This window comes from Eretmochelys imbricata, chromosome 6 (assembly GCF_965152235.1).
Source record: "Eretmochelys imbricata isolate rEreImb1 chromosome 6, rEreImb1.hap1, whole genome shotgun sequence".
NCBI classification, from domain to species: domain Eukaryota; kingdom Metazoa; phylum Chordata; order Testudines; family Cheloniidae; genus Eretmochelys; species Eretmochelys imbricata.
This window is the reverse complement of record NC_135577.1, coordinates 91,522,850-91,548,888: the sequence shown is the minus strand read 5'-3', so window position 1 is coordinate 91,548,888 and position 26,039 is coordinate 91,522,850. Positions and strand designations below refer to the sequence as shown.

Here is a 26,039-nt window from a genome sequence, read left to right as displayed (position 1 = left end):
TATTCAGTAGTTCTGTCTCCCATAGCCAGCCAGTCCCTTCTCTCAACAAACTTGAGGTCAGATTGGAGCTGGGGACTCGCGAGTGAAAGGGCTCTTATTTCATACCTCAACTCCTGTCCCAGCCAGTCATTCCTCTCCAACCAGGGCCCATATTGGGAGCAGCATTCTAAGAGGGAAAAGGGTCTATACCCTATTTCCAGACCCCCTGGAGATAAGGCCTACATTTCCACCAGGTACTCAATTCTCTTCTAAACTGAAGGAAAAACAGTGTGGGAGAGTGGGTGCTGTGTTAGACCCACTGGAGAGACTCATTGTTACCAGGAGGCAGAGCATTGCCAGGCACTAGTCCTCTGACTCCTCAGGAGCATCTTAGAATGCTAGATCCATGTTGGCATTGGCTCCCTGAGCCTCACACCAAACCGGGTCATGGCTTTACCTGAGTTGGCAAGGGCCAGGGCCTTGAGTGTGACAAACTCCTCCTTCTCCACCTTCAGCTTCTTGTACCGGCGCACCAGCTGCAGGATGGCCATGTAGAGCTCCAGCAGCCCCGTCAGGCGCGAGTGCTCCTCATCCATTATGTAGTCCTCGGCATAGACCAGCTTGTCCTCGTAGGGCAGTGAGCGGTACACAATGCCCAGGATGAGGATCTCCATCCAGGCGCTCTGCAGGAGGCTCATCTGGTCCCCCAGGGAGAGATTAGAGAAACCTGGCAGGGCAAACGACAAGCAGGGTCAAACTGGGATGGGCTCCAAAGGTTGTATCCCCCACAGCTCCCCAGTTTTTCTGGGAGTCACTCCATCTTCCCAATCCCCTGCTCATTACATGGAATCTCTGAGCACCTCTCCAAAGCCTGTGGTGAGCCTGCCAGCTCTGGTCAACATCCTTGGGTTTGTGAGGCTCCTGCTAGCACTCAAAAACTGCTGTGGAGACAGTGCTCTGAAGTTGTGGCCTGGGCTGGAGCTCTAATGCCACCTCCTTCCCCCCAGGCTTCAGAGTCTGAGCTGCTATGTCTACAGAGCTATTTTTAGTGTGGTACTGGGAACCCACGTCTCTTGACCTGGGCTGGAAGGCTTGCTGCTGTGGGCCGTGTAGACATGCCCTGTCTAGGTACTTACGTGGCCCTATCATGTAGTGACTGGCACCTCTGGAATTCACCCATCTCTCTATTTCCCAGTCCACCTGAAGCCCTGCCTGGAATCCATCCTTTGTGTTCCCCATTTTTCCTTGCAGCGCTGTCCTGAATACAGCCAAGTCCTCAGGCCACACCATGGTGGGATGTACCCTGACCCTGTTCCTCCTGCAGTACTGCCTGGTAGGTACTTTTCTTCCCTGTTCCTCATGCTGTATTTTATGTAATGCAACCCATTGTCTCCACACCCCAGCCAGGAACTCAGCTGACTTGACAGGGAAGCACTCCAAAGGGAGAGAGTGGACTCCTGATGGGGTAGGAAGAGAAAACGCTTGCCTGAGTTTCAAGCTCATCATGATCAAAATGCCATCTCAGCCAAGTGGCAAATTCTCTTCCACTGTAGCACACTGGAGGATCAAAAGTTAAATCCATATGAAAACATGATCCACTTCTGACCATCACGACTCCCCGCATTCAGCGACTCCAGCTTTCCAGTGAAAGAGCCCCACCCAATATTGAAAAATGCTCAGGCTGCCAGACCAAACCCTAAAATACCAACAGATGCGTCAGTATGAACAAACCAAGCAGCAAGAAGGTACAGATCCCTCCACAGACATAGATCCTGGCCCACATGAATAGAGCTCACTACAGAGACAGGCAGACCTGAGGCAGACCCTCCCCAAATACAGACGAAATGACCATAAACTGGGAGGCACAAAGCACTGCTCACACCAAAAGAAGAGTGAGTTCACAACCCACGTGACAGAGGAGAGTGAGACGAGAGGCTTTCTCTGCTCCAGTGTCTGACATAAAAGGGAGTTTGAGAAAGATTTCTCCAGAAATGATCAGACCTCATCAGAAAAGCAATGAGGAAAAACTCTGCTGGAGCCTCAGATAAAGGAGCGATATGGCAGAGATGGCCTCAGGCTCTGTAGCAGCCTGACATTGGATCCTGAATGGACACAGTTGCCCTGCGTCTATTTGTCAGAAATCACGGTATGTAGTGTCCCTGTCCACCCTGACAGAGACCTGAGCGGGGTGTCTGTCTCTGTTTACACTTGGGCAGCACTGGGGCAGCCTGTCCTGGCAATAGAGTTTCACAGCACTGAGTTGAAATGGGAAGGCCTGGGTATTTCTAAGCAGCAGGAACACCTAAGACTTGGTGTAGCATTCTCTCCCCTCTCTCACCTTCAGGCTGCTGCCTCTCTCTCCAACACTGGCTTTTTTTTCCCGTCCAGTTTTCTCTCATAACTCAGCATCCTCTGCCCTTGGATCACTCTCCTCCTGCAGCCCTGTCTGAGCTCATTAGCCTCTGCCTCTGAGACTCCCTAGCCCGGCAGGCTGCAAACTGTGTGCAGTGAGATGCCCTTTATTCCCACAGTCTTCACCGCTCACGTCGCTGTGTCTGGGCCCAGGTCACCAGCCACTGCAGTGATCATTTGATTTCTCTTGTTATCAAGTCAGCAATTAACAAAAGAGCTGGTGATTGCTGTATTGACCGATTGTGGGTTCTGTTTTTCTATCTGTGCTATCTCAGCCCAAGGAAGTGAGGGCAGAGGGATGGGTTAGTCTTATTTATTTATCACTACGCCATGTTTTGTGTTTGTGTTGCCAGGGGAAGAAAAGGGTGATAATGGCATGGCAGCCCTTGGACATCCAATTTCCCTTATCAGGCCCCTGAATAGAAAAGAGGCCCCAGGCTACATTAATTAACAGATACCAATCAGCTGTCACGTGTTGTGTGTGTGTGTGTGTGTGTGTGTGAGGTCTGGGGGTAGCAGTGCGTGGGAGGGAGGAATCAATAATCCATTGGGGAGGAGTGCCAGAGGGAATAAGGGAACAGCTAAAGACCACCAGGGAGACAAGCTGGAATAGAGAGTGAAATGAGTTAGATTGAATCCCTAGCTGAGAGCTATCTGCCCAACAGCGTCTGGTCTATCATCATTATGCGAGGGATGCTCGCGCAGAATCCCCATTGCCACAGGCTTCTTTCCAGATAACAATCCAGGCCTGTTCCAGGCCTTGAATATATTTGTATAGGAAGGACCTGCTGCGTTCTTGAGTTAGCTGTGCTCGGCCAGGAGTGCGTGGAGGTCCTGGAGGGTTCAGTTTTCACATTAGTAAAGTTTGGTGCCCCCTACTGCAGGCTGTCACAGCCAACAGAACAGTAACATATGGGTTCCTTCTTTTAAAAAATCTGTTTCTCTTAGATCTGCCTCTTCATTGTCCTCAGCTCCTCCTCGGCAGTTAGTATACAGTCCCCTTTTACCCCAGCCCTTGAAGGCAGTATTCTGAGTAAATGGGAGAATGGGCTGAGGTGAAGTGCGTATCAGGCTCCTGATCTCCTGACGCCTTGCTGACACTGCCCTCTACTGCATGTGGAGCTGATGCTATCCCCTCTGGGAGAGAGGACGTCTGCTGTGCAGAGTAGTTATAGCTTCGGTTCCCAAAGTTTATAGCCTCTCTCTCTCTCTCCCTCTTATCTGCACTCCCCATTCCTACCCTCAGTCCAACTACTGTGGCATTATCTATTCATTCAGCTACAGAAAGGAAGGCTGGTCCAGTGCTTCAGGCTCTAGCCTTGAGGGCCCTAGATTCAACTCTCACAGCTGTCCTGGGTCAGTTGCTTAGTCTTACTCTGCCTCAGTTCCCAATCTGTAAAATAGGGATGATAGCACTTCTCTCCCTAAAAGAGGTGTTGTGACAATAAATATGGTGAAGATTTTGAGGAGTTCAGCCATCTGGTAATGGGGCCCAGACACACAGAATTTCCTCCTGCTTTTCTTTTTGGATAGTGTCAATCAGTTCTTCTAAGTTATTTCCTTTCTTTGCAGCTGCTGGTGTGCACAGTATGTGGCTTTGCAGGTGCGTGTACAAAGTCCATCCTGCTCTCTATGGATCTTGTGCATTGCTTTGATTCCTTTGGCCTCCCAGAGCAATGCTCAGACGCATCCACCTCTGTAAGTACACCTTATTAATCACCAGTCTTCCCACGATGTCATCCATGACATCTCCAGCTTGACCTACTTGTCCCCAGTCCCAGCAGGCAGTACATCCTTTCCCCACTATGCCAGCACCATCAGAAACAGCCCCCTTTGCTCCTGCACAGAACTGTGTCCTAAACTTTCTCTTCAAAACACACCATGGAACCCCACCTCCTGCTGGGTTCTGATTCCCCCTGGGCTCAGTCATTCTCGCCAAAGTGTCGCCTCTGCACCCTAACTCCCATCCCACCTGCAGCTGCTGGTCTAAATCCCCCTTTCACACAGGCATGCTCTCCATTGACTGCAATAGGCACCCACGTAAGAGCGAAATGTGGCCTGCTTCCTATACTGCCATTGTATTGTTACATACAGTGCCTCCTTCATGCCTGTACAAATGGCAAGCACTTGTGGAAAACTGCTAGAAAGTATGCTCGCTGGAAATGAATTGTGTATATTGGACCTATGCAAGTAGTTTTCAACCATTCCAGACTACTGTACCCCTTTCAGGAGGCTGATTTGTCTTGTGTACCCCAAGTTTCACCTTGCAAAGTCAGACATAAAAATACAAAAGTGTCACCGCACACAATTACTGAAAACCTGCCGACTTTCTCATTTTTACCATATACTTATAAAATAAATTATGATCCTCTCCCCCAGTTGAAAAACTCTGATATAGTACACAGAGCAGTATAAACTGTCAGTGTGAAATTTTGGTTTGTATTGATTGATTGTGCTAGTGCTTTTCATGTAGCCTGTTCTAAACTAGGCAAATATCTAGATGAGTTGACATACCCGCTGGAAGACCTCTGTGTACCCCCGAGGTACATGGACCCTTGGTTAAGAACCACTGACCTATGGCACCTGTGCCTGTCTCTCTTACCCCCTTCAGAGATCAGTCATTACCAGAGAACTGTGATTTAAAGAGCCAGATTCTGATCTCACACTGGTATAAATTAAGTAACTCCATGGACCCCAGGCGAAGTGAACTCTGGATTTACGCTGGTGTCACTGAGATCAGAACGTGGCCCGAGGAGTTTAGGTCGAGATTTGTGGTAAGAACTAGAAGCAATGAGCAAGCCTGTCCCCAGGAAGAAGGAAGCTTCCTGTTCAATTGGAGCTAGTTAGTAGCAGTGTGAGGTTACAAGTCAGTTTGCATCAGCATGGACTCTACACCCAGCTTCAGCCATCTCCTCTGTTCTTGTCCATTCTCCAGAATCTCTGTTAGTTGGACTAAAATTGGGAGAGTTACTGGCCATAAAGACCTAATCTATATGCACAGCAAACTCACCAGTTGCCTCCTATACCAATGAAGAAACAAGACTAGGGAGGCAGGAATGATAAGAAACAGTACATAGACAAAACCCCACTGAATGCAAAAATAGAGATACAGGGTTAGCTGCTCAGGTCTGCCTGAGCTTTGCTCAACACAGAGCAAAGAAACTGTTTTATGTCACCTTTGTAACCCATGCAGCTGGCTAAAGGCTGTTTGGTGCAAGTTAGAGCACTATTTAGGGTTGCTCTAACTTCCACCCAGCCACAATGGCCCCCAAGGGATAGTTATGGCAGTTGGGGATTGTTGGTCATGCATCCTTTGCCATAGCAATGCTCCCTAGGCCAGGCAAACAAGATTGGTGGTGCAGAGCCAACTACACTAGGCCTATACTGCCTGGAGATCCCCCTCTGACAGGGGAATTCTCAGGAAGCCAACTAAGCAGCTTTGCACCAGCAGACTGGCATAGAAGCACAACAGTGGGGGGCCAGCAACTGGCTTGCAAGCTAGGGCCCCCAGTTCCCCAATTTTATTTATTTGTTTTACAGTAGAAGGATCATGGCTCTGTTGTCCTGGGCACTGCTTGACAATCAGAAAGATAGAGCCCCGAAGATTATACAGCCTAGGGCCCTGATGCTGCAATTGCTGTGTGGAGAGGTATATATTGGTTTCACCTTGACCAGCTCTCTAATATACAGAGCCCAACTGCATTAATGATACAGCATCTAAGAACTTCCAGCAATATGACTGCATTACCTGTGCTGTTTGCCAGCACAGCCTTCAGAAAGACCCAGCAATGAAAGGTAAATCGCCTCCACTAGATTACGACACTGGGGAACCTTCAGCAATGAGACATGATTGTCTCCGTGCTACTATATTAGGGCCTGGTCCTGAAGGGTGCTGAGCACTCAACTTCCTGACACCACTCCTACTGCTTATGCCCTTGTACTGAAGCATTCAGGAATCTACCGTGATGTGCTGCGGCTGTGTTCGCTCTGCTATACTCTAGCACTGTACCTGGTCACCTCTAGCACAGAGCCACACATGCATTTCCTTCCCATGTATTCCAGCTGCAGGTTGCCATATCCCCTGTGGAAAGTTATTTGATTTGCCCTAGCTGATGTAGTGACATTTGGGTTTTTTTATTTCAGTGATTTGGCAGGGTGAGGTCCCAGAATTTTTTTTTTTAAACCCACACACATAATTTGTGGCAAGTGGAGTTCATAATCTGTTAATTTATTATCATTTCTGTCATCCTGGAGGGCCATTAGCAGAGGTAATAAAGGAAGCTGTAATTATAGGATCTAAGGCCACTCCAGACACAGCTGCTGTCACTCCACTTGCCATATTTCATTCTGTGCTGGTGCTATCAGCTTCCTAGTGAAAACAGCACAACGGCTACCTTGGGACAGCCTCTGTTGTTGTCCCTCAAGAGAAGTCTCCTCGTCCGGCAGAAAAGCACATGTAAAAGGTAGATGAAATACAAATGTGATTAACAGAGGGGCTGGGTGGAAGGAGGAAAAAAAAAAGGAGAGCCTCATCCAAAGGGCAAGGACTCCAAGCTGGCTGGGGAGGACACTGAGCTAATAATGTTTGCTGAACACTTTTAAATCATGTTTTCATGTTCCTGATTGCAGGAGAGTGGCTTTAAGCTTAATCAGTTTCATTTTGCTGACATTAAAGAATAAGAGTTTGCTCTGGGACCTGGTATCTGAAGTGCAGGCAATCCTGTGCCTTGATTTTAAAAACAGCATTCTAATTTAACACAGGACTGACAGATGTGATCTTTAGTCCTTTCGCCTTGTTCTTAGTGTCTGAGATTCAGGGGCTAGGTTCACGACGGGGGGCTTAGGCGCTTAACTGCCACTTTAAGTTCCAAAGGCTTTGTCTACACTGGCAAGTGAAAGACAAAACTTTTGTTGTTCAGAGGTGTTTAAAAAAACACACACACACCCAAAAGACAAAAGTTTTGTCAATGACAAGTGCTGGTGTGAACAGCGCTTTGTCAGCAGGAGCGCTCTTGTTGCGGGTGGAAGTTTTTTGTCAGCAGCCGTGTCGCTAAAAGCTGCATAGTGTAGACATAGCCTTTAAGTCCAACATTTAGAGCTGCAAAAATTCCTATTCCCAGCAGCTCCTTAACACTGCAGGTACCTAAGTTTCCACTGATAAGGTCCCCATGGCATCTAAATTTCTTCCAGGGCCGTGCACATGTCCCCAGCTGCTCAAGTGTGGGGGGGCAATGACAACTTAAGTAGTCACTGGAGCAGGGATTTGAACTCTCCCACAAGTGCCCACCCACTGAGTCAGTCTCAAACTCTAACCCTCTATGGAATAAAACCCCAAAACAAAAAGCACAGTCACAAATGGGACAGATCACAGCTATGAAAAGAAACCAGCCAACTCCTCCCCATCCCAGTTTTGGTCTGAGAACTAAGAGGTCAATTTGATGTCATAGGCCATCCTGAGGCTGCCATTTTGCCAAATTCATCTGTTTTTTTCCTTAGCCATTGTGAGCAACTGAATGACTGCAAAAATAGTGTGAACTAGAGTTTCAGGTAAGGCATTCTGTGCCTGAAAGGGGGCTGACCTGCAGCTCTGCCAGAGGTAGTATAAAATTACAGCAGTAACAACTGCCAGAGGCTCAAAGAAAATACACAGCAAATGGCTGTCCTACCTTATCAAGGTAGATACCAAATCCTTTGGTGTCTGAAAAGATTCAAAAGCCAATTGGCCATAAGTCTGGCCATGCAACACTGGAACTCTCCTTTTCAGACCAAAAGATCCCAAGTGTGGCTATTAAAGGAGCAGAATAGTAGGAAGTGTGCCATGGGGTGTATCCACACTGCAGAAAAAGCCATGTGGCAGCCAGTCTCATAAGGCTTGCACTACGAGGCTAAAAATAGCAGTGTAGGTGTTCCCACTCAGGCTGGAGCTTGGGGGGAAGGGTCTCAGAGCCTGGGCTCCAGCCCAAGCAGGAACGTCTGCAGTGCACGGGAACCCACAGTCTCCTCTGTCCTAGGGGAAGCCTTTATCTACTATGTACTTCCCTGGTGAGCTATCTCTGACATACAATTTCTGGTGACATACCTGCCAATGTCTATCCCTGTACTTGAAGAGAACTCTGTTATTTCGAATGAACCACAGTGTCCCACTAAGACAACCTTGCAGACAATTCAAATTAATGGACTGATGTTACGAAAAATATTCCTTCAGGACGCTCTGGTATAGTGCGCTCCTAATGTGTGAGCCACGTGCCAGAATGCTGTTGCCTGGATTTGCCAATGGGAGATCAGTTTAACATCATAAACAAGCTGTTTGTAAGAAGGAGTCTGCTGGGCTGTTACAGGAAAAATACCTGTAGGGGCCTCTTCCCCTTGGCCCCAGGGCGATTTAAGTATTTTTATACAAAGTGGGAAAGCTTCAACAAGAGAATCCCAAGTGGCGGAAGGCATCTCTGGCCAGCCTTGACTTGAGTTAACTACCTCTGAGGGCCTAGCTTAGGCAGCTCCCCCCTTAGCATACTGGCTTCTGTTAATCCCCTTTTTAGCTCCGAACTCTCCCCAGGCCTGGGTGCCTAACTTGCGGCTCTGAATTCTACTGGGTGGCAGGGTGCCTAACGGCTATGCACTGCAAATGCTCAGCCTAAGTGCCCCTTGGGAATCAAGCCTCACATGTCTATGAGCGCAGTTGTGTGGGAACCTGAGCATGCAATCACCCTGATGTGTGAGCTCCTTGGTGTCTGGGGTTCGGGGAGTGCAGACTCAAGGGAACAGACTGCATTGACATGCCCATTTGAGTCAGTCCCCTTCCCCGTGCTCCTGATGCGCTCAGTTTGTTTTAGTCATTTTCTATTTCTGATGGGGGATTAAAATAAAAAGGCTGTATCCTATTTTATATATATTAAAATCTCTTGTATAAAGCTGGACTGAGCCCTCTGACCGACCCAGGAGCTGTGTTGATTGGGTTGCCACACTGGGTTTGTGTTGTTTTTTTTTTTTTTTTTGCCGGAAAGGGAAATACAGAGAAAACAGAGGAGGTTGCAGGAGTACCCTGTCCTTCTGGAAGAAAAAAACCGCCCCTTTTACAGAGCAGTAGTCACCTTGTGCTTACATCCCCGTTCTAGGAGAGCAGCAGGAGCAGCAGCAAGATGGAAAGTGCATTGGTTCCAAAATGAAATTCAGGGAGGAGTAGCTATTCATCACAGGTGTAAGCAAGAGATCCCTGAGCTACTGTAGGGCATCCCCAGTGCGTAGCAGTGATAATGGCCTGCAACACCTAGGTGTTTGGGAACTAATAGCCACAGTGACAGTAATCTGTGAGTAATCTGTGAGTAACTTTGTTTGGGTATGTCTATCTAGCAAAAACAAAAACAAAAAAAACATGGCAAGGACTCTCAGGGCTGGGTCAACTGACTTGGGCTTGCGCTCAGGAGCTAAATATAGCAGTGTAGACATTTGTGCTGGGGCTGGAGCCCGGGCCCACCTGAGCAGGAACATCTACACTATTATTTTTAGCCCTGTGGCGTGAGCCTGAATCAGTTCACCTGAGCTCTGAGACTCACTGTTGTAGGGTTTTTAGGCTGTGGAGCCATACCCCTAGCTGCATTGTGATAATGCCCTTTCTGTTAATGGAGTTAACCCTGCTGCTGGGTTAATGGAGCAATCCAGGCTGAGATTCCTCAATCAGCAACATAGCCTTGTTTGTGCTGAATCAGCCTCAGGTGGATTCCACAGCTAGCAAGTGGTGTAATCCCTGATACTGAAGATCTCCTTTAAGAAGGGCACCCATGGCATTAACCTCCGCTCAGAAACACTGCCTGCAGAAAGACCTATTTCTTCAAACTCTATAATCAGGGGTGTGGCTCTATGAAACACCTAACTCGTAGGCATCTAGCAAATCACTGGAAGAACAGTGGGAGCCACAAAGCCTGAGTTAGGCCCCTAAGCTCCCTATACAATGAATGGGGGAGAGGTAGGTGCCTAAGAATGGGATCCATAAAAACCTGCACACTAGGCAGAGAGCCATGTAAAGTAGTCAGTGGGTGATGCCAGCAAGAGGGGTGTGTCCTAATCCCCACCACCCACCCACATCATGGAGATAGGCATCTAAATCCAGGCTGCAGGCACCTATTTCTGCTTGCAATCCATAGCCAGGACCCGCTGTCTGGAGTCAGATGGTGTCGCCATCTCAGCCATTTCTTGTGAGGAGGAGGTGACAATGGTGACCTTCCTTACAACCTTTAGCGCAGTGGTTTCGGTACTCACACGGGACATGGGAGATCCATGTTTAATTCCCCCCTCTCTGCCTGATGGGTAGAAGGGATTAGAACAGCAGTTGCACATCTCTCAGGCGAGTACCCTAACCACTGAACTGGAGAGTGTTCCTCACACTGTAGGGCCAATTAATATATTTTTTTAATGAAAGTAGAATGACTTCAACAAGAGAGACCCACATCAGAATATCCTATATCCCAGTGGTTTGGGCACTCACCTGAGAGATGGGGAAACCCCTGTTCAAAACCCTTCTCATTGGACAGTGCGGGAATTGAACTGGAGTCTCCCACATCCCAGGTGAGTACCCTAACCACTGGATGTAAGGGAGGCCCCCTTGTGATGTTTGGCATGCTCTGAGTACACCTACTGGATGGGCCCTGGGGGAGATAGGCGGGGGAATGCCTGTCTTCCCCTGTTTGAGGATTTTGCTGGGGTTTAGGCATGAGAGAGGTGTCTGGACCCCTGCCGGATGCAGCAGTGCACATGTCCAGAGGGGCCTAGGGAATTTTTACAGTGGAAACGTAGGTGCCAAGTGAGTTTAGGCGCATATAGAGTTGGGTGATAGCTGAGCGGGGATTTTGTGGATCACAGTGTTATCTAAATCTGCACTTCAGGTGCCTAAATCCTTTTGTGGATCTAGGCCCAAGGTACCCACTTCAAACAGCCCAGGAAGTCTTCTCAAGGGGAGCCTCCAACCTTAGAATCCAATGATGACAAATTTTACAGGGAAACAGTCACTTAGAACAAAGAGGAGCGGCAGCCAAAGAGAGAACAAGGACAAGCTGCAGAAATTAGTCATTGTGTGAGCCAAATGTCTGCTAGGCTAGGACAACTGACCTATAGCAGATATTCCCAAATGATCAGATGGGGTCGAAAATGTTTCATGGAAACATGCTGCATGGCTGAAGCTAGGAACTGATGAACCAAGAAGCGGGATGGGAGAGTGTGAACTTGTACTGAAGCTGGAGTAATATGTGCAAGATTTGGCAGCAGATTAGGTCCAGTAGCTGAGTACAAAATGTTCCTCTGGGCTTGGGGGAAAGAAGGGAGAGGGGATGAGACTGCTGTATCAGATTATTCATGCCGCATGTCTATCTGAAGCAGTTTTCTGCAACGCAGCAAAGTGAGCCCTGGGGACACTTTCTGAAAGCCCTCCCTACTAGCCACTGCACTTTTGCTTTGCAATCAGAACTTCTGTTCAAGGTGCCAGGGCATCTCCCCTTGATACTTTATGTTATGGAGCTTGACATAAGGTCAAGCCGTGGACTCAGAATGCAACTCTTCCAACAGCAGGAATCTCATGGGAGCCCCCAATATCTGAATGAGGGAGATGGCCACTCCTTCAGTCCTGGATCTGTTACTGTAGTGCTGATATTCTACATGGACTGCTGCTGCTGCTGTGCTGAACGAAGAGTATGGAAGTCCTATGAATGCTCCAGTCAGCTTCCTGTCAGAGGTTGATCACATCACAGTCAAAGTGTTCCCAGCCTCCATCAACACAGGAAACAGGAGCTCCAGAGTGGCGCCTTAATCAATGTCCTGTAGGAGTGGGCCTTGCTCTGTGGCTTCGCTCCTTATGGCTAGGAAAGCTTCCCCTTCAGATGGGCAGTGAGCTCCCTATTCTGTGGTGGTGCAGCAAATGTCATGCAAAATCACCGAAGCCTACCACTGTACCACCTAGTCCCAAAGGTTAATCAGCAGGGGTTATTGCTGTACCACTCGGTCACAGGCACTACTGACTGCTGTACAATATCATCTCTAAGGCTACCACATAATCCCAGGACACTACGTGTATATAATAATTAATTTACACAAATTAATACACACTGTATTGGAACTCAATGTTAATGAGGCTTCACCATGAGCAGCTTTCTCTTGAAGTAGATTCAACCCATCAGAGTGCCAAGATAAAGTGATGCTCACAGAGTAAATAATCACCTCCCCTTGTCTTTCACACTAATGCCCCCATCCGTAACTTCCCCTTCATTACCTGGGATGTGCTTTGCCCATCCAATGATCACCACCAGTTCCCTGTCTGCTAAGTCACAGAGGGTTGTCAGTGCTTTGATGTCACTCTCCGGCATAGTGGGGTCAGGCATGGCATAAATCTTCTCTGGCTCAGCCACCAACAAGTGGGAGACGATCTTAGTCACTGCAAATGTCAAAGGAGAAGTTACTACTGTACCTTTCAGGAGATGGTGTGTATGTAGCAGCTTTCAGACAACACTTAGCAGGATACACAACTGATAGGAGTTCTCGTACCATACAGCCTGCAATTTGGGATCTCAGAAATGTGTTTTGTTCACAGCAGGAGGGAGACTGCACTGTAGTTAAGAGTAGAGTTTTCAAACTTCTTTGGCTGCATATCCCTTTCCAAATAATATAGTCTACCAGATACCCCCATCTGAGATAGGATAATAATAGACCTATGATTAGATTGCCAAGTCTTCCTAAATAAAATGCGTTGTCCGCCATTACAGGACTTTTCTCATGAATCCCCTGATAGAGCCTGCGTACCCCTATGGGTATGTGTACACCAGTTTGAAAAACACTGGTGTAGAGGTTGGAAACTAGAATCTGTGATTCTTCAGTACTGAGCCAACACAGTAGAAGTCTGAAAAAAGCAGGAGCCCATTTTAAGACATGGCTCAGTTATACCAGGTAGATCCCATGGGGATATGACAGGGTGAGAGAAGCCTAAGATGAATGTGATGGACAAACAACTGTTGGGATTTTGAGAAGTTCAGAAAACAACTTGGTGACATGGTAGAGAGAGATCAGGGTGTGGGGCTGATTTAGTGGATCTTGGGTGCAGGGAAGACCAGAACTTCACTGAAGTTATACAGTTAGTCTCTCTCTCTGAGAAAGCTCTGACTGATGATCCAAAGAATCCCATCATCAACGGGCCACAACCTCAGATGACACTATTCCACCCACACACTATACTCATTGGAAAAAAAATGAATATCTGACAATGGTGATTTGTAATGGAAACAGAAGGGGACAACAACCACACAACATTATTTGTGCATCCATGGCACCAACAGAAAAAGAAGCTGTGCTGGCCTTAAGGAAAACAATAGGAAGCTTGTACATACATGGCTTTTTGGCTGGAGGAGGGATCTGTAAGCTCAGATAAGTACTGCTCTCAGAGTCCAGTCTTCGCTTGTACTTCTGGCGTCCTCCGCGGACTCGATCCAGACGAACCCCTGTGGGTAAGAGAGGAAAGAAACTCGTGATCCCCTAGCAGTGTCGTAGTGAATCCTGGAATTTCACTGCTACAGCTTTGTAAGAGAGGAGGCCTGGATATTCTTCCTTACCCAGCAGAACTTCCCTGACCAGGCCACCTGGCCTGTCCACTGAATCCAGCACAGCTGTCCCAACAATGCCAGCTGGGCAGCCTCCTGCTCTGACCACATCACTGGGATAGTTACCTCTCTTGAAAACATTAATGAAGACAAAACCCAACCCACCTCAACTCTTGAATCATCGTCTGTTTGGTAGATAAATTGAGGGCTTCAGATTTCAGTGCTCTCTGGATGATCATGTTTTTAAAAAGGAAGTCTCAGAAATGTCAATCAAACCTGCGCTTATAAAAAAACCCCTTTAGATTGTTCTTAAAAATGAAAAGTTAAATATTCTGTGACCTTTCACTGTCTATATTTGAGGAAAGCTTCCCATAACAAATAGATTATGAAATATGAATAGAACCAAGATCTGTCGAGCAAGGCAACCCATAACGAAAGTAGAACTAAATATAAACAGAAACAAGACAATGCAACCTCTACCACAGTAAGGCAATAATAAAACTGAACTAGGCAGAAAGCGAAGATTTGTAGCAACAATGCCTCAAATACAATGAGTTAAACAGCAAACAAAGCGTCAAATACAACACCGAAATCACTTTACCTATACAAACAGCAACAGCAGGATCAAGCATCGATACAAGAACAGCAGCTGAAATTCTACATCAGTACTAGACTTGAGCAAATGGTGGAAAAATAAGACCATGAATAGTTGTCCAGATTATTAAATAAATTCCTTTCTTGTTGGATCCTTGGTCCTTTGTGTTCAATTTCTATGAAATTGGGGGAATTGAATTTTACATGGACAAACAGCTGTTGAAAGTCAATTGTGAGTATACATGGAAATTGAATTTAAAATTTGCAAATGCAAGTATTCACACCTGTAATATTTGTGTGCTGATTTCATCCAGAGTACAGAAACAACACCATGTGACTTATCTGACCAATCATAATAAGCAACAAATATTTGGTGATCAATCCATACAGTAAAAAATAAAAAAGAGAACGTGATAGATGAATAAATTTTGAACAACACGTACCTTTGAGGAAACTGCAGTCTGCTCACAGATATTTTACAGCAGAAAGAGACTTAATCTGACAAGTAAATTATTCATTTCAGATCAGCACTTTGGTCACTAACCAATACCAACAGCGCGGGAGGAGCTATATGGAAGCCGTGCCAGAAGCAGTGATACCCCTGCCCAATACGAGCCGTCATACCCTGCTGCTAGCCCTACCATCCCTTACCATGCATGTCTGTACGCACCAGCGCCAGCACGCTTAGCGGTACAAATACATCGACACCAGCACGCTCCACAACCGTTCTCCTACAGCACCCCGTATAGGGCTACCCAGGGCTGTTGGCAAAGCCCAACATCAGCGCCCACCTAAGGGCTACGGGGTGGTTTTTAAGCTACAGGCCTGAGTAGTGCACGAGGGCGAGCCCCGCTGCCGCGCCGTGGCACCTGTGGTACCGATGTAGGAGCACAGTTGTGGGCGAGGCTTCTGCTGACAATGGTGCTGTTCGTGCTGTGTGCCAGGGGTGCCTAGTTCTTGGTATTGCTATTGGTGCTGCTGTTCGTACGCATGTCAAGGCTCTTGGGGCTGCACAAGGAGCTTCCTCTTCACGAAGCACGGCTCTCCGGCGCTGCTTCTTGCACACGAGCCTGGGCGTGGTAGATAGGTACATTCAATCAGTGCCATCCAATCTGATGGAACAGATTGATTCCCCTGGTATGCCATCCCCACTCCAGGAGCCAGCATTGTAGCGGGAGGAGCCATAGACCCACCTTGCTCCCTTTCAGAGTCCTGCTCCCGTGTGGAGAGAAGCAGAAACGACCAGTCCTTGAAATCCCCAGAGCAAAGGAATTGCTATTGTGAGTTGCCCTTGCATAGCCCAGCATGCAGGAAAGAGAGGGGTAGAGCATGAGATGCGGCTGTCGGGGAGTAGAGGGAACATGGCTGAGTTAGGCTCTGCTACACTTGGTTCTCCACTGGCATCGGACCTTGCCCTAGTGGTATAAGTTAAAGCTGTCTCCCTGCAGATGAGGCTGGGCTGCTAAGAATCAGGATGAGATCAGCTGCATGTCAGCCCCTCTCTGCACCAGGCCCTGCACAGTAGAGAATCAAGCCCTAAAACTATAGTTTAAGCCATCAGCCTGGGCCCTGGAACTATTCGTTTTAATTGAGATGTTAGGCCTCTCTCTCCACTGCCTTCCCCTTCATATTGTCATTTACATGAGTGCAGAGGGGCGCAAAGTACGTGTCCCACACAATCACTCTGAGTTGGCAGCATTTTACACCCACTTTGCACAGGTGCAAATGATGACACAAGGGCCCTGATGATGTCTGAGCTGTGCCTGGATATAGCAGGGAATGGTGGCTGCATAGAGCAGGGTAAAAGACTGATCTTCAGCCACCTGGCCCCAGCAGAAGTTAGAACCACACAGGGCTTACTCTAACTTCCACTACTGATGTAAAGGCCAATGCCTGTAGATGCACAGATATGGTACGGCTCTACTCCACCACATGCTTGCTGCCCACATCACTCCCCACAAATGCCCCGATACACCCCTTCCCTCCTTGTGCATGGGGTGTGGGAGCTGACTGATGTGAGAGGTGGCAGAGCTTTCAACCAGCAGAGAGTTCACTTATATTGCTTTCTTTTAAGGCCACTCTGTGTCGTTTACATGGTGCAAACTTATTTGTCACGAAGAGGCCTTCGCGGACTGGAGAATCTTAAGCAAAGTGCAAGGCAGGAGCCAATCAGCCCCAATGAGTTCAAATAGTTGTTTTTCCTGTGAGTAAAGTCAGGGTATTCAGGGGCTCAGGTACCAGTGCTGAGCAGGGGGAGGGAGGCTTGATGGCTTGACAGAGATATGTCAGAAGAAAGCCCAGGAAGTGAAATGTGTGGAGTCAGAGCATACTGAGCGAGTTTGCTGCAACTGGCACATTTTCTAAGCTGGTCACTGATCCAATGAAGAGACCCACTGAACTCACAGAAAGTCGATAGGACCTGGCTTCCATATTACAGGGGCACCTTGGAAAATTTTAGCAGGTGTTTCTTATTTCCCTGCTCAGCACCGAGGAGCCTGGCTGGACAGCTCCTTCTCTGATGTCCCATCAAGTTCCAGGGAGAGAAGAGAAAAAGAAAACAGCAGAATTTGGAGCCTAGGGAGCCTCTAGGGAGACCCAGGAAGAATGGTAGACCTGTGTGAGTACAAACCTGGAGTCCTGTATTAGCCAGGAGACCCCAAGACTGGCTTCTATCCTTTGACGTCTCCATTGAGATAAATGTGTTCAGATTTCAAAAGACAGAAACCCCATGAGGCCTCCACCGCACGCTGTGCTGAATGAGCAGTGCCTCAAGTCAGTCAGTGAGAAAATATGCCTCCCCGGGAAGTGCTGAGTCAGCAGCAGAATGGGGAAAAGGCTGTGAAAGTGACAAACATCACGAATATGACTGAATTGCCTGGCCCAAGCAGGGCTTTCTAAATGAAACACAACTTCCCATTCCCTCTCACTAGAGGCTCGCAGCTCCTGTTTCTTCTATGTGCTGATGGGCAGATATGATATTAAAGGGTGGAATCACCTATCCGCTTAGTAGAGGAAGCTGGGAACCAATCTGCAATTCCCCAGAGTGCACTCTCTGCACATTTTGATGAAGCGAAAGGAAAAAAAACCTGGGGAGGGAGTCACTTTGCTTTTACCAAAGAGACATGCAGACAGGCGCATCGTCCCCAGCATTTGGCTGGTGGAATGGCTGCACAGGTTGCAGAGGTATTAGGGATCCTCAATCAGATTATAGGGACACAAAGGACTTAAGTGCATTAAAAGAGATAAGAGAGAGAGACAAGGAGATTTACCCTCCATCCCTCCTTCCCTGGCTGAGTGGATATAGGCCTGTTCCTCCAAGGACTTTGGCTTGTTAATTTTGAATGAGACTGTATTTTCCTCCTGTTCCCCATCCAGTGTGACACTCCTTGAGGCAAACGCTTTAAATAAGGTCACAACCATTGTTCTGCCTCAGCAACACAAGCATTAGCCTTAAAGAGACAGGGCGTAGACTGACCCACATGCGAAACATCTCATCCATCTTCCAATCGTTAATCGGAGCGATTTGTAGGCGTGACAAGCAGCTAACTGCACGTCAATCCATTTGTTACGTGTCTTATTACTGATCCTGGGAACAGTGTGCAAGATACTGGAGAGACAAGTAACAAGAGAAGTACTCTGCCCCGAAGAGCTTACAGTCTTAACAGTCCCATACAGACACAAAGGTAGCTCAGCTGATAACAAGAGCGCCTACTTTTCTCTTGAACTTTTCACTTCCCTGGGTTTTGTTACTTTTCTGTTTGGTTTGTTTATTGTCTGATTTTGTTATTGCCTCTTACAAGGAAGTGGGGAGGGAAGAAGAAGGGTGTTAAAATGGGTTTCCAAGAGAGATGTGAAGAAGGACTGGACGTGTGGTGGGTGGGGTGAGAAAAGCACGGCCAAGCCCGGAGCAGCATGGGTGCAGTCACAGCGAGGCAGTGTCAAGTCCAAAGCAGGATGGGTGGTGCTGGAGAGGCAGTGCCAGGCCCGGAGCAGTCAGATGAGATAAGAATGGGAGAAAGAAACAAAAAGGGAGACAAATTGTGAGCTTGAGTAGAACAAGGAGGGTAAAGGAAGCAAACAGAGATGAGATGAGAGGCACAGACGAGCCAGGACACCAGGCTGTGCAGGGCCTGGAAACATATAGATGGATGTGAATCCGAAATCACATGGTGGTTAAGCATTCTGCTTAATTCCTTTGAAGTTGAATTGCAGGCTGTGACACCTGGTATGCAGATACTTGTGGGAGGCAGCCAAGCCTTTAGTGGACACACCTACACATGATTTGCTGCCTTCAACCCATCCCAGGATGGGAGCAAGGGAAACTTGTTACCCTCCAGCTGCTCTATGACTTTCCAACTCATTTCACACAGGGGCCACCACAGTCCAGTTCCCAGCAGGACAGATGTACCCATCACAAAATCTCCACCAGGACTTGGCACTCACTGGCCCCCATGTTGGCAGCTTCAGCAGAGAGGCATAGACAGAATGGGCTTCAGAATTCCTTCCTCACACCTAGAGGGAGTCCCTCCGCATCAGGTGTGAGGCACATTGGCATGGGAAAGTTTGGGGGGAAGTCTGCTTTTTCTATTCCAGTTTTAGGGCAGGGGCTCCTTCTGACATGGATGCTTTCTGTGCTGAGAATGTAAACAATCCCACAAATCTACTTGTGCAGTAACAAAGGGAAGGGCACACTCCAGTCCTGTCGCCTCTGAAGGGAACACCTGTGTTAGTCCTGACACGTATACGAGACTCCCTTCTGACCAGCGTCTGCCATGTTTGTCTGGCTTTCTTTGTTTAGAGGTGTATGTTATTAGTTCCCCTGCCTGCCCTATCCCAAAAGGGGTCCCAGGATGAAGGAAGGTGGAGGCCCTGGACTTGGGTGTTTGCCTGGTCCTTTTCAACCCATCATTCTGCCCTGGTTAGGGCTGTCAGTTTTCTAACCATCCTGTTGGTGCCACTCGTGTTCCAGGAGCTCACGTGAAAAAGTCTGTACCAGTGCCAAGCCTCTGCAGTGCAAGAGCCAATCTGCTGCTCTGTTCAAGCTCCCTGCAATTCTCTGCTGTGCCCCCTCAGAGAGACATCTGCCTGACGAGTTCAAGATCACATGTCCCCTCACTGACTTGATAACATCAGGCTTTGGGGGTTTTTTCTTAATGGGAGTAAAATAATTCCAGCGTTTTTTTAAAAGCTGGACCCACGCCTAGTCCGTCGGAAGTAAAAATAGCCGAGTGTGCAGAGGCAGCAGCACGGGAAATCAGGTTTAGTTTCTCTTTTATATTCTGGGGGCTAAAAATACTCTTAAAAGCTCTGTGAAGCTCAGCCTTGGCCAGTGGGAAATGCAGCCTAGGCCCAATATCAGCTGTCACATCGAATTACTAGCCTCACATCACTTTCTATAGAGTCCTATCACATGCTCCTGAACTGATAGTAACAGAGCGATCTATCCCAGCCCGAAGGGCTCACAGCAGAATTTTGCCAAGTGGCTTTGATGGGATGATTGGTACCCAGATTGAAAAGAACATAATTAAATGGAGCTCTAAGAGAAATGCATAGGCTGGGGAGTGATGCCCTAGTGTTTGCACCACCGCATGGCTGTTCCCTGGATACAGAGGCCAGAAGCTGCTTTCACAGGCTAACTGGAATCAGGTACAGCTTCTACTCCCGTGCACCACTACCACTGGTATTCATACAATGCCATAGCTGTGAGCCCCCCTCCTGGAGGTAGGTACCTATGCCAAATCAGCAGCTTAGGTACCCCATACCCTAGCAGCCGAAAATATCTCTTGCTTTCTTTCTCTCCTGCTCACACTCAATACCTTTCTCGTGCTCGCCCTGCATTTGCATGTACCTCCGGCCGTCCCACCCCCTATTGGTGGTCTGCCTCTGGCCCTCCTGATGTGGTGGCTGGCAGGTGACAGGCGTTAGGCACGCTCTGCACATGCCCATGGGATCAGACCCTGCTGGCAAGATAGGCATTCCCCTGAGTTTGAGAATCTAGGTACGGGGCCACTGTGGCTTTGGCTTGAGTTAAGGCTCCAAGTAGCTCGCTAGCCACTGGGATGGATTTGGCATTTAGGCAAATGTTGACTGGTGGAAGCTTAGCCGCCTGGGGCCTCAGACGCCTACGGGTTTGGCAGCAGCTTTGAAAAGGTCAGTGGCAGCTAATGGTGAACTTAGGCACTAAAGTACCTTTAAAGATCGGGGCCTTAGACACTTGGAAAATAAATGGGACATAGGCTGCAAAGTGTCTGTCACTTTTGAAAATGAGACCTAGGAGGCACTTCTGAAAATTTTATCCAAGTGCCTTTAACTGGCTTAGAGAAGCAGGTATCTAGCATAATCCCACCCCTGCTTGGAGCTCAGTCTTGCTTTCATAAAACGGTTTTAGTTGGCTAACAACATGTAGCCATATGGGCCTGGACATCTCTGCAGAGCTGGGACCTTCACCAGGATGTCAGATGTCTCCTTTCCCAATGTCCATTTTGTCGAAGTACTGAATAGAATCCCCCTGATGTGGGAAAAGCAGATGGGGGGGAGAGAGGGGGGATGGGAGTTAGATCTATTAAGCTCTCTGAAGTCCCCTAAAATAAATGCCACTTGCAGAGTGCCTGGTGCAGACATGAAGCTCTTTTTCTGAAACAAGAGCTATATACCACTAATGGAAGCGGGACACCAGGTTTGCTGGTGCAATGGTCCAATTCACTCTGGCAGCAGACTAGATACCAAACTAGACAGCTCAATGATACACAGAGTGGGGGAAACCGGACCAGGTAACCTAATAGTCTGTTCAGGTATGCCAGTGGTCTGATCTGTTATGGCAGGAAGCTGACATACCAGACCAGATGGACCAATGATGTGGCTCCAGTATATAAATTCTATATTCCTACAATGGTAGGTACTCAGGGTGTGGGTGACACAGACATCAAAGTGTTACTGCCCCTGGCTCCTGCTCTAAAGGGCATGGAGTTTGTTTGTTTGTTTGTTTTTAAGCACAGGGGTATTTTAGAGAAAGAAAAATTGTTTTTCATTCTCATTCTTCATTTGGATGCTTAGAAAAGTGATATTTCTGGCATGAGCTAGAGGCAGAATACTCTATAAATACAAAACCATTAAATCCCTGCAGCAGCAACCTGATCGGGGCTGCCTTTTAATTTCCTGACATGAGCTGGCCACTAACCCAATTACCCAGAATTCCCAGAGGAGTCCTCATCCTTCCCACGAAGCACCGAGACAGCCCAAGCATATTGCATGGATTCCAGCTGAGCTTTCACTGAAATCAAATATCATTTAGGAAACTCATGGTCTGAAAACAAGGATGGGGGCAGGAGGTGGAGGAGGGAGGTTTCTGGAAACACTTTGCTCTATTGAGAGATTCTGAAACTTAAACAGAAAAGAGACACCCCAGATTCGGTTACTCTGCTGGAAGCAAGCTCTACTGTTTATCCAGCTTTCTGGGGCTTTGTGCAGGGTTATTAAATGGAAGTGGATTGAGATCACTGATGCCTGCCATTTCCCGTTTAGTTACAAGACCACCATATTCTATTCACATCACGAGAGATGTGGGTTGGCCATGGGTGAGAAGTGAATCTATTTCTGTTACAAACACTGGGTGGCACCTGCCATTCCATGCAGCTGGTTGGGTTGGGAACAGCAAAATGGAGGCTAAACCTGAGTAAAGTGCCATTGTCTACAGGACTTCACAGCTCACAGACTGGGTTCACAGAAAGAAGGTCAAGTTGCAAGGGACAGTTGTTTGGGGTGAGAGATGAGTTTGATTTCCATTCTTCTCATCACTAAAAGTGAACAGTGACTACTTCCCAAATACATGGACATGGAGAGGCTTGGAGAGCAAAAAGATCGAGTTGGTATAAGGTTGGAAGATCCTAGGATTGAGACCATTCCCATGGCAGTTGGAAATGTGCTGGGAAGGTATACAGTTAACAGAAAGGATAGTTGGGTCAATTCTGTGGTCATTGTTTACTTCCCATTCATATTTTATTTCACTACCTGGCCCCACAATGGTGGTACTCAGGTGATGAGTGCACCAGAAAGAGATTAGATTAGGAAGAGAGGAGTCCAAGAGTTTGTGAGATTGGCAACAGAAAGAATTTGGACGCACTGTTGAATTTTAAGGGCTAGTCTACACTGGCAACTCTGCCACAGCAACGCTTTAACGTTCCTTGTGTGGTCACGGCACAGCGCTCTAAAAAAACCCATCTCAACGAGGGGCGTAGCTCTCAGAGCTCGGGCACTGTTTACACTGGCGCTTTACAGGGCTGCAACTTGCTGCGCTCAGGGGGGTGTTTTTTCACTACCAGCGTAGACAGCGTAGACAAGCCAGCGTAGACAAGCCCTAACATATTTTCTGTCACGTCCTTTGCAAATTCACGAGTGTGACAAGTAGCAAAAGGTAGCAAAGGAAAGGCTCATTCTGGAATCTCAGTAACTGGGATTCCTGTACCATGGAAGTTCCAGTTCTTGGGAGAATGGAATATGTAGAGAGGAAAATAAATCATATCCCATTTTTGGCAAGTCAGAGTGTCTTCTGGGAGTCTCTTATTGTTGATGAGAGTCCCTCTTCTGCTCCTGGAGACCCAGTCTCTTCTTTCTGCTATGAAAAGAACCTTCTTTGCATTTGTCAGTCTCACCACATCCCATCTCACAAAGAAACACAAGTTGCACAGTCACCGGGGGAGTCCTCAGAATCCTGGTGCAATGCGATTGGTGCAGGAAAGTAAGAAGAACACTTCCCTTCCCAGACACGCTAAGTATGGAGAATCTTCACGGAGCAACAGCTCTTGCCCTAGGATGGAAGTTCCCATTCCTGCCTTTATTACTCTAGTTCTTATAGGTAAAATGCTGGAAATCTGGGAGACTACAGTTGTTGTCTGCTTTATGCAATAGCTGAACACTCCTTTGCCTCAGGGGAAAGCTTCCCTCATACTATACCTGCCAGGTGAGACAGCATACAGGTTCCTGCAGTGGCCATGGAGGCACCAGATCAGAAGGGGCATCTGACAAACCCCATCCTGGTACCAATCTGCAATTCCCCAGAGTACCAGGTTTAGTTTGAACAGATTTCAGATCCTTTTATGGAATCATTTTTCCTGAACTAGCAGCTTCAGAAACTGCCCCTCCTGAGCAACTTACTCTCAGTCCTTTACAAGCAGTATTTTTAGCAAATTTGAGGCTGGTGAAATGTGTGTAATTAACATCTGTGGAGAGCAAAGCGCCTCTGTTTATCCACAGAATAATGGGTACAGCATGAGCAGTGGTAGTGTTAATCCCCACCCGTGGTCTTCTGGGACCATCTCTAGAGTGAGAGGGGCTCCTGGCTCCATAGCCCAATCAATAGTTGGCTTATTTGCTGAGAGTGCCAGTGTAGGAGCCAGTTAGTACCAACTGTAATGATAGTTTTTACCAGTCCACGAGGAACTGGATGGAGGCCATTAGCCTATTTCAGAGACTTGCTCCCAGTCCTTACAGCGAGTGGGGACTCAAAAGAGATGAGTCTCAGCACACTGCTTGCAGGGAGCAGAAGATGGCTAAGTCTTAGCAACATAAAACAGATTCTTACTGCTTCACTTGAGAAAGAAAACAGCAAGAATGCAGGATGTGCTCTCCATGGCCGGCCAGCCAGCAAAGCATGACAGGATTATTAGAGGGCTATGCACTTTGGTGACCCCTCCTCTTTCCCCCACCCCACCCATGTGCTTTGTGAAGGGATCTGGCACTCCTGACTTCAGAGCATTTTTCCCTTCAGAGTTTCTCTGACTCCTATTAGATGTGTGAAATGCTGCTGCAGAAGTGCAGTGGAGCTAAAAGCAGCATCGAGGGAGCAGGCACTGAAAGGACGGGGCCTTTGGAAGATTAAACAGTTTCTCTTTCAAAGTGAAAAGTGACTGAGTGGGCTGAGCCTTGGTAGCCTGCCAGGCGTGTGCCAAGCTGCAATGAGAATAAGAGGCACCAACACAGAACTGTGAGCAGTAGCAGCCACCTGCCGTTTACGCGGCTTCAGGGCCAAGGCAAGCATTCCCTGCGGGGAAAGGTCTCAGTGGGATATCACAAAGAGCTGAATGACCACACAAGGAAGAAGGAAAGGCTTGTGTCAGAGAACTCCTAGGGCCATTCTGCTCAATAAGCTGCCTGTGAGCTCACCTAGTATGGGGCTGGAGGGTATCTTTGTTGTGCCCTCAATACTTCTGGCAACTTCTAGCTCCTCTCCTTCTTCGCTTTGTGCATTTGTCTGTGGTGAGGTTTCCAGTGATCCCAGCAAACAGGCCTCCTCCCACTCCCTTTCCCCTCAACAAGGGATTTTTCCAGGGGGAATTTAACATGCAGCTGCTTCTCACTGGCCATACATCATCCCCCTTCCCATGTCTTGTAGCTGCTCACGCTGTTTATGTTTAAACAAAGGATTGGCACCCTCTTCTCCTGTTGGCTCCTTCAGGGAAAACTGACACCATAGTCATTTCCATAGCAACACCCTATGAGGTAACAAACATAGGATTATGACCTCAGTGCAGTATCAGAAAGATGGAGAAGTTGGGCTGGGAGACCTTATCCAATCAGCTTCCATCTGGAACCAATCCCCCTTTCTCTGAACCCATTTACATGAACATTGTCTGAAATTACATCCTTCTCCTCCACTTTTAGACAAAGAAACTGTGAGCATGACTGAAAAACTCTTAGAAAAAAGAAACACAACAGCTGACTGAGGGATGAGTAGCAAAGGCTTATTCTCCCCATAGCTGATACGGCACAGACAGGGATTAGAAGAGTCACATCTGCAGCACTCCAGAGATCCACAAATCCATGATCAGGAGGTAGCAAAGTATAAGCACTTCATGCAAGACTGTGCTGTAAGCACTGCCTGTGTTGGAGTGGGATAAGGAGGAGCTACGTTCCAGCAATTGTGTGTCTGAAACAGACAATGCCGGTGGGGGCGCACAGTCCTGAACATCCCCTCTCTTTTGCAAGCAGCAGCATATGCTCTCCCTTTACAGGCCCAGTTCCACTGTCCTGTGTGTGGGGTACACAGGAATCTGTACCAGTTTGCTCTAGATTCCCCAGTCTTTGCACAGTAGGAACACATGGACCAGGATAGTGCCTGGCCCTGCACAGGAGATGGTGAAAGGTTCTCAACCACTGTCCCCTGATGTCTTTCAGGCAGGGACACCAAACAGTACAGCACAAGTAGCACAGAGTTCCCAGGTTACATGCCTTTCTCTGGCGGTTCGGTAGAATTTCAGGTCCACACAGCCTTGGCTTCTCTGCTGAGACTGCCAACAAGGGGGCCAATTAGTACTAACTGGGGTAAGCTCTAGATGAAAAGAGAGAGAGATTCACAGGCAAAAAAGCTACAAAAAGCAAATGCTTTAGGAATAGGAGCCAGATGTGCTCTGCAAAAAGAGTTTTCTGCACCATGTTGTATTCTCCCTAGCAAGTCTCCCATGCTCTGCCGCATCACGCTGGAAGAAC

At 47.8% G+C, this 26,039-nt stretch overlaps 1 protein-coding gene across 1 annotated transcript in view; it reads right to left on the bottom strand.

The window, feature by feature from the left end:
• ESRRB (estrogen related receptor beta) overlaps positions 1 to 26,039 on the bottom strand; it is a 164,307-nt gene that overhangs the window by 9,793 nt on the left and 128,475 nt on the right. The window contains exons 4-6 of the mRNA XM_077820356.1: positions 13,755 to 13,865; positions 12,647 to 12,808; positions 437 to 706 (exon numbers count right to left, since the gene is read on the bottom strand). Coding sequence (XP_077676482.1) covers positions 437 to 706; positions 12,647 to 12,808; positions 13,755 to 13,865 — 543 coding nt within the window. The remainder of the gene's footprint in view (positions 1 to 436; positions 707 to 12,646; positions 12,809 to 13,754; positions 13,866 to 26,039) is intronic.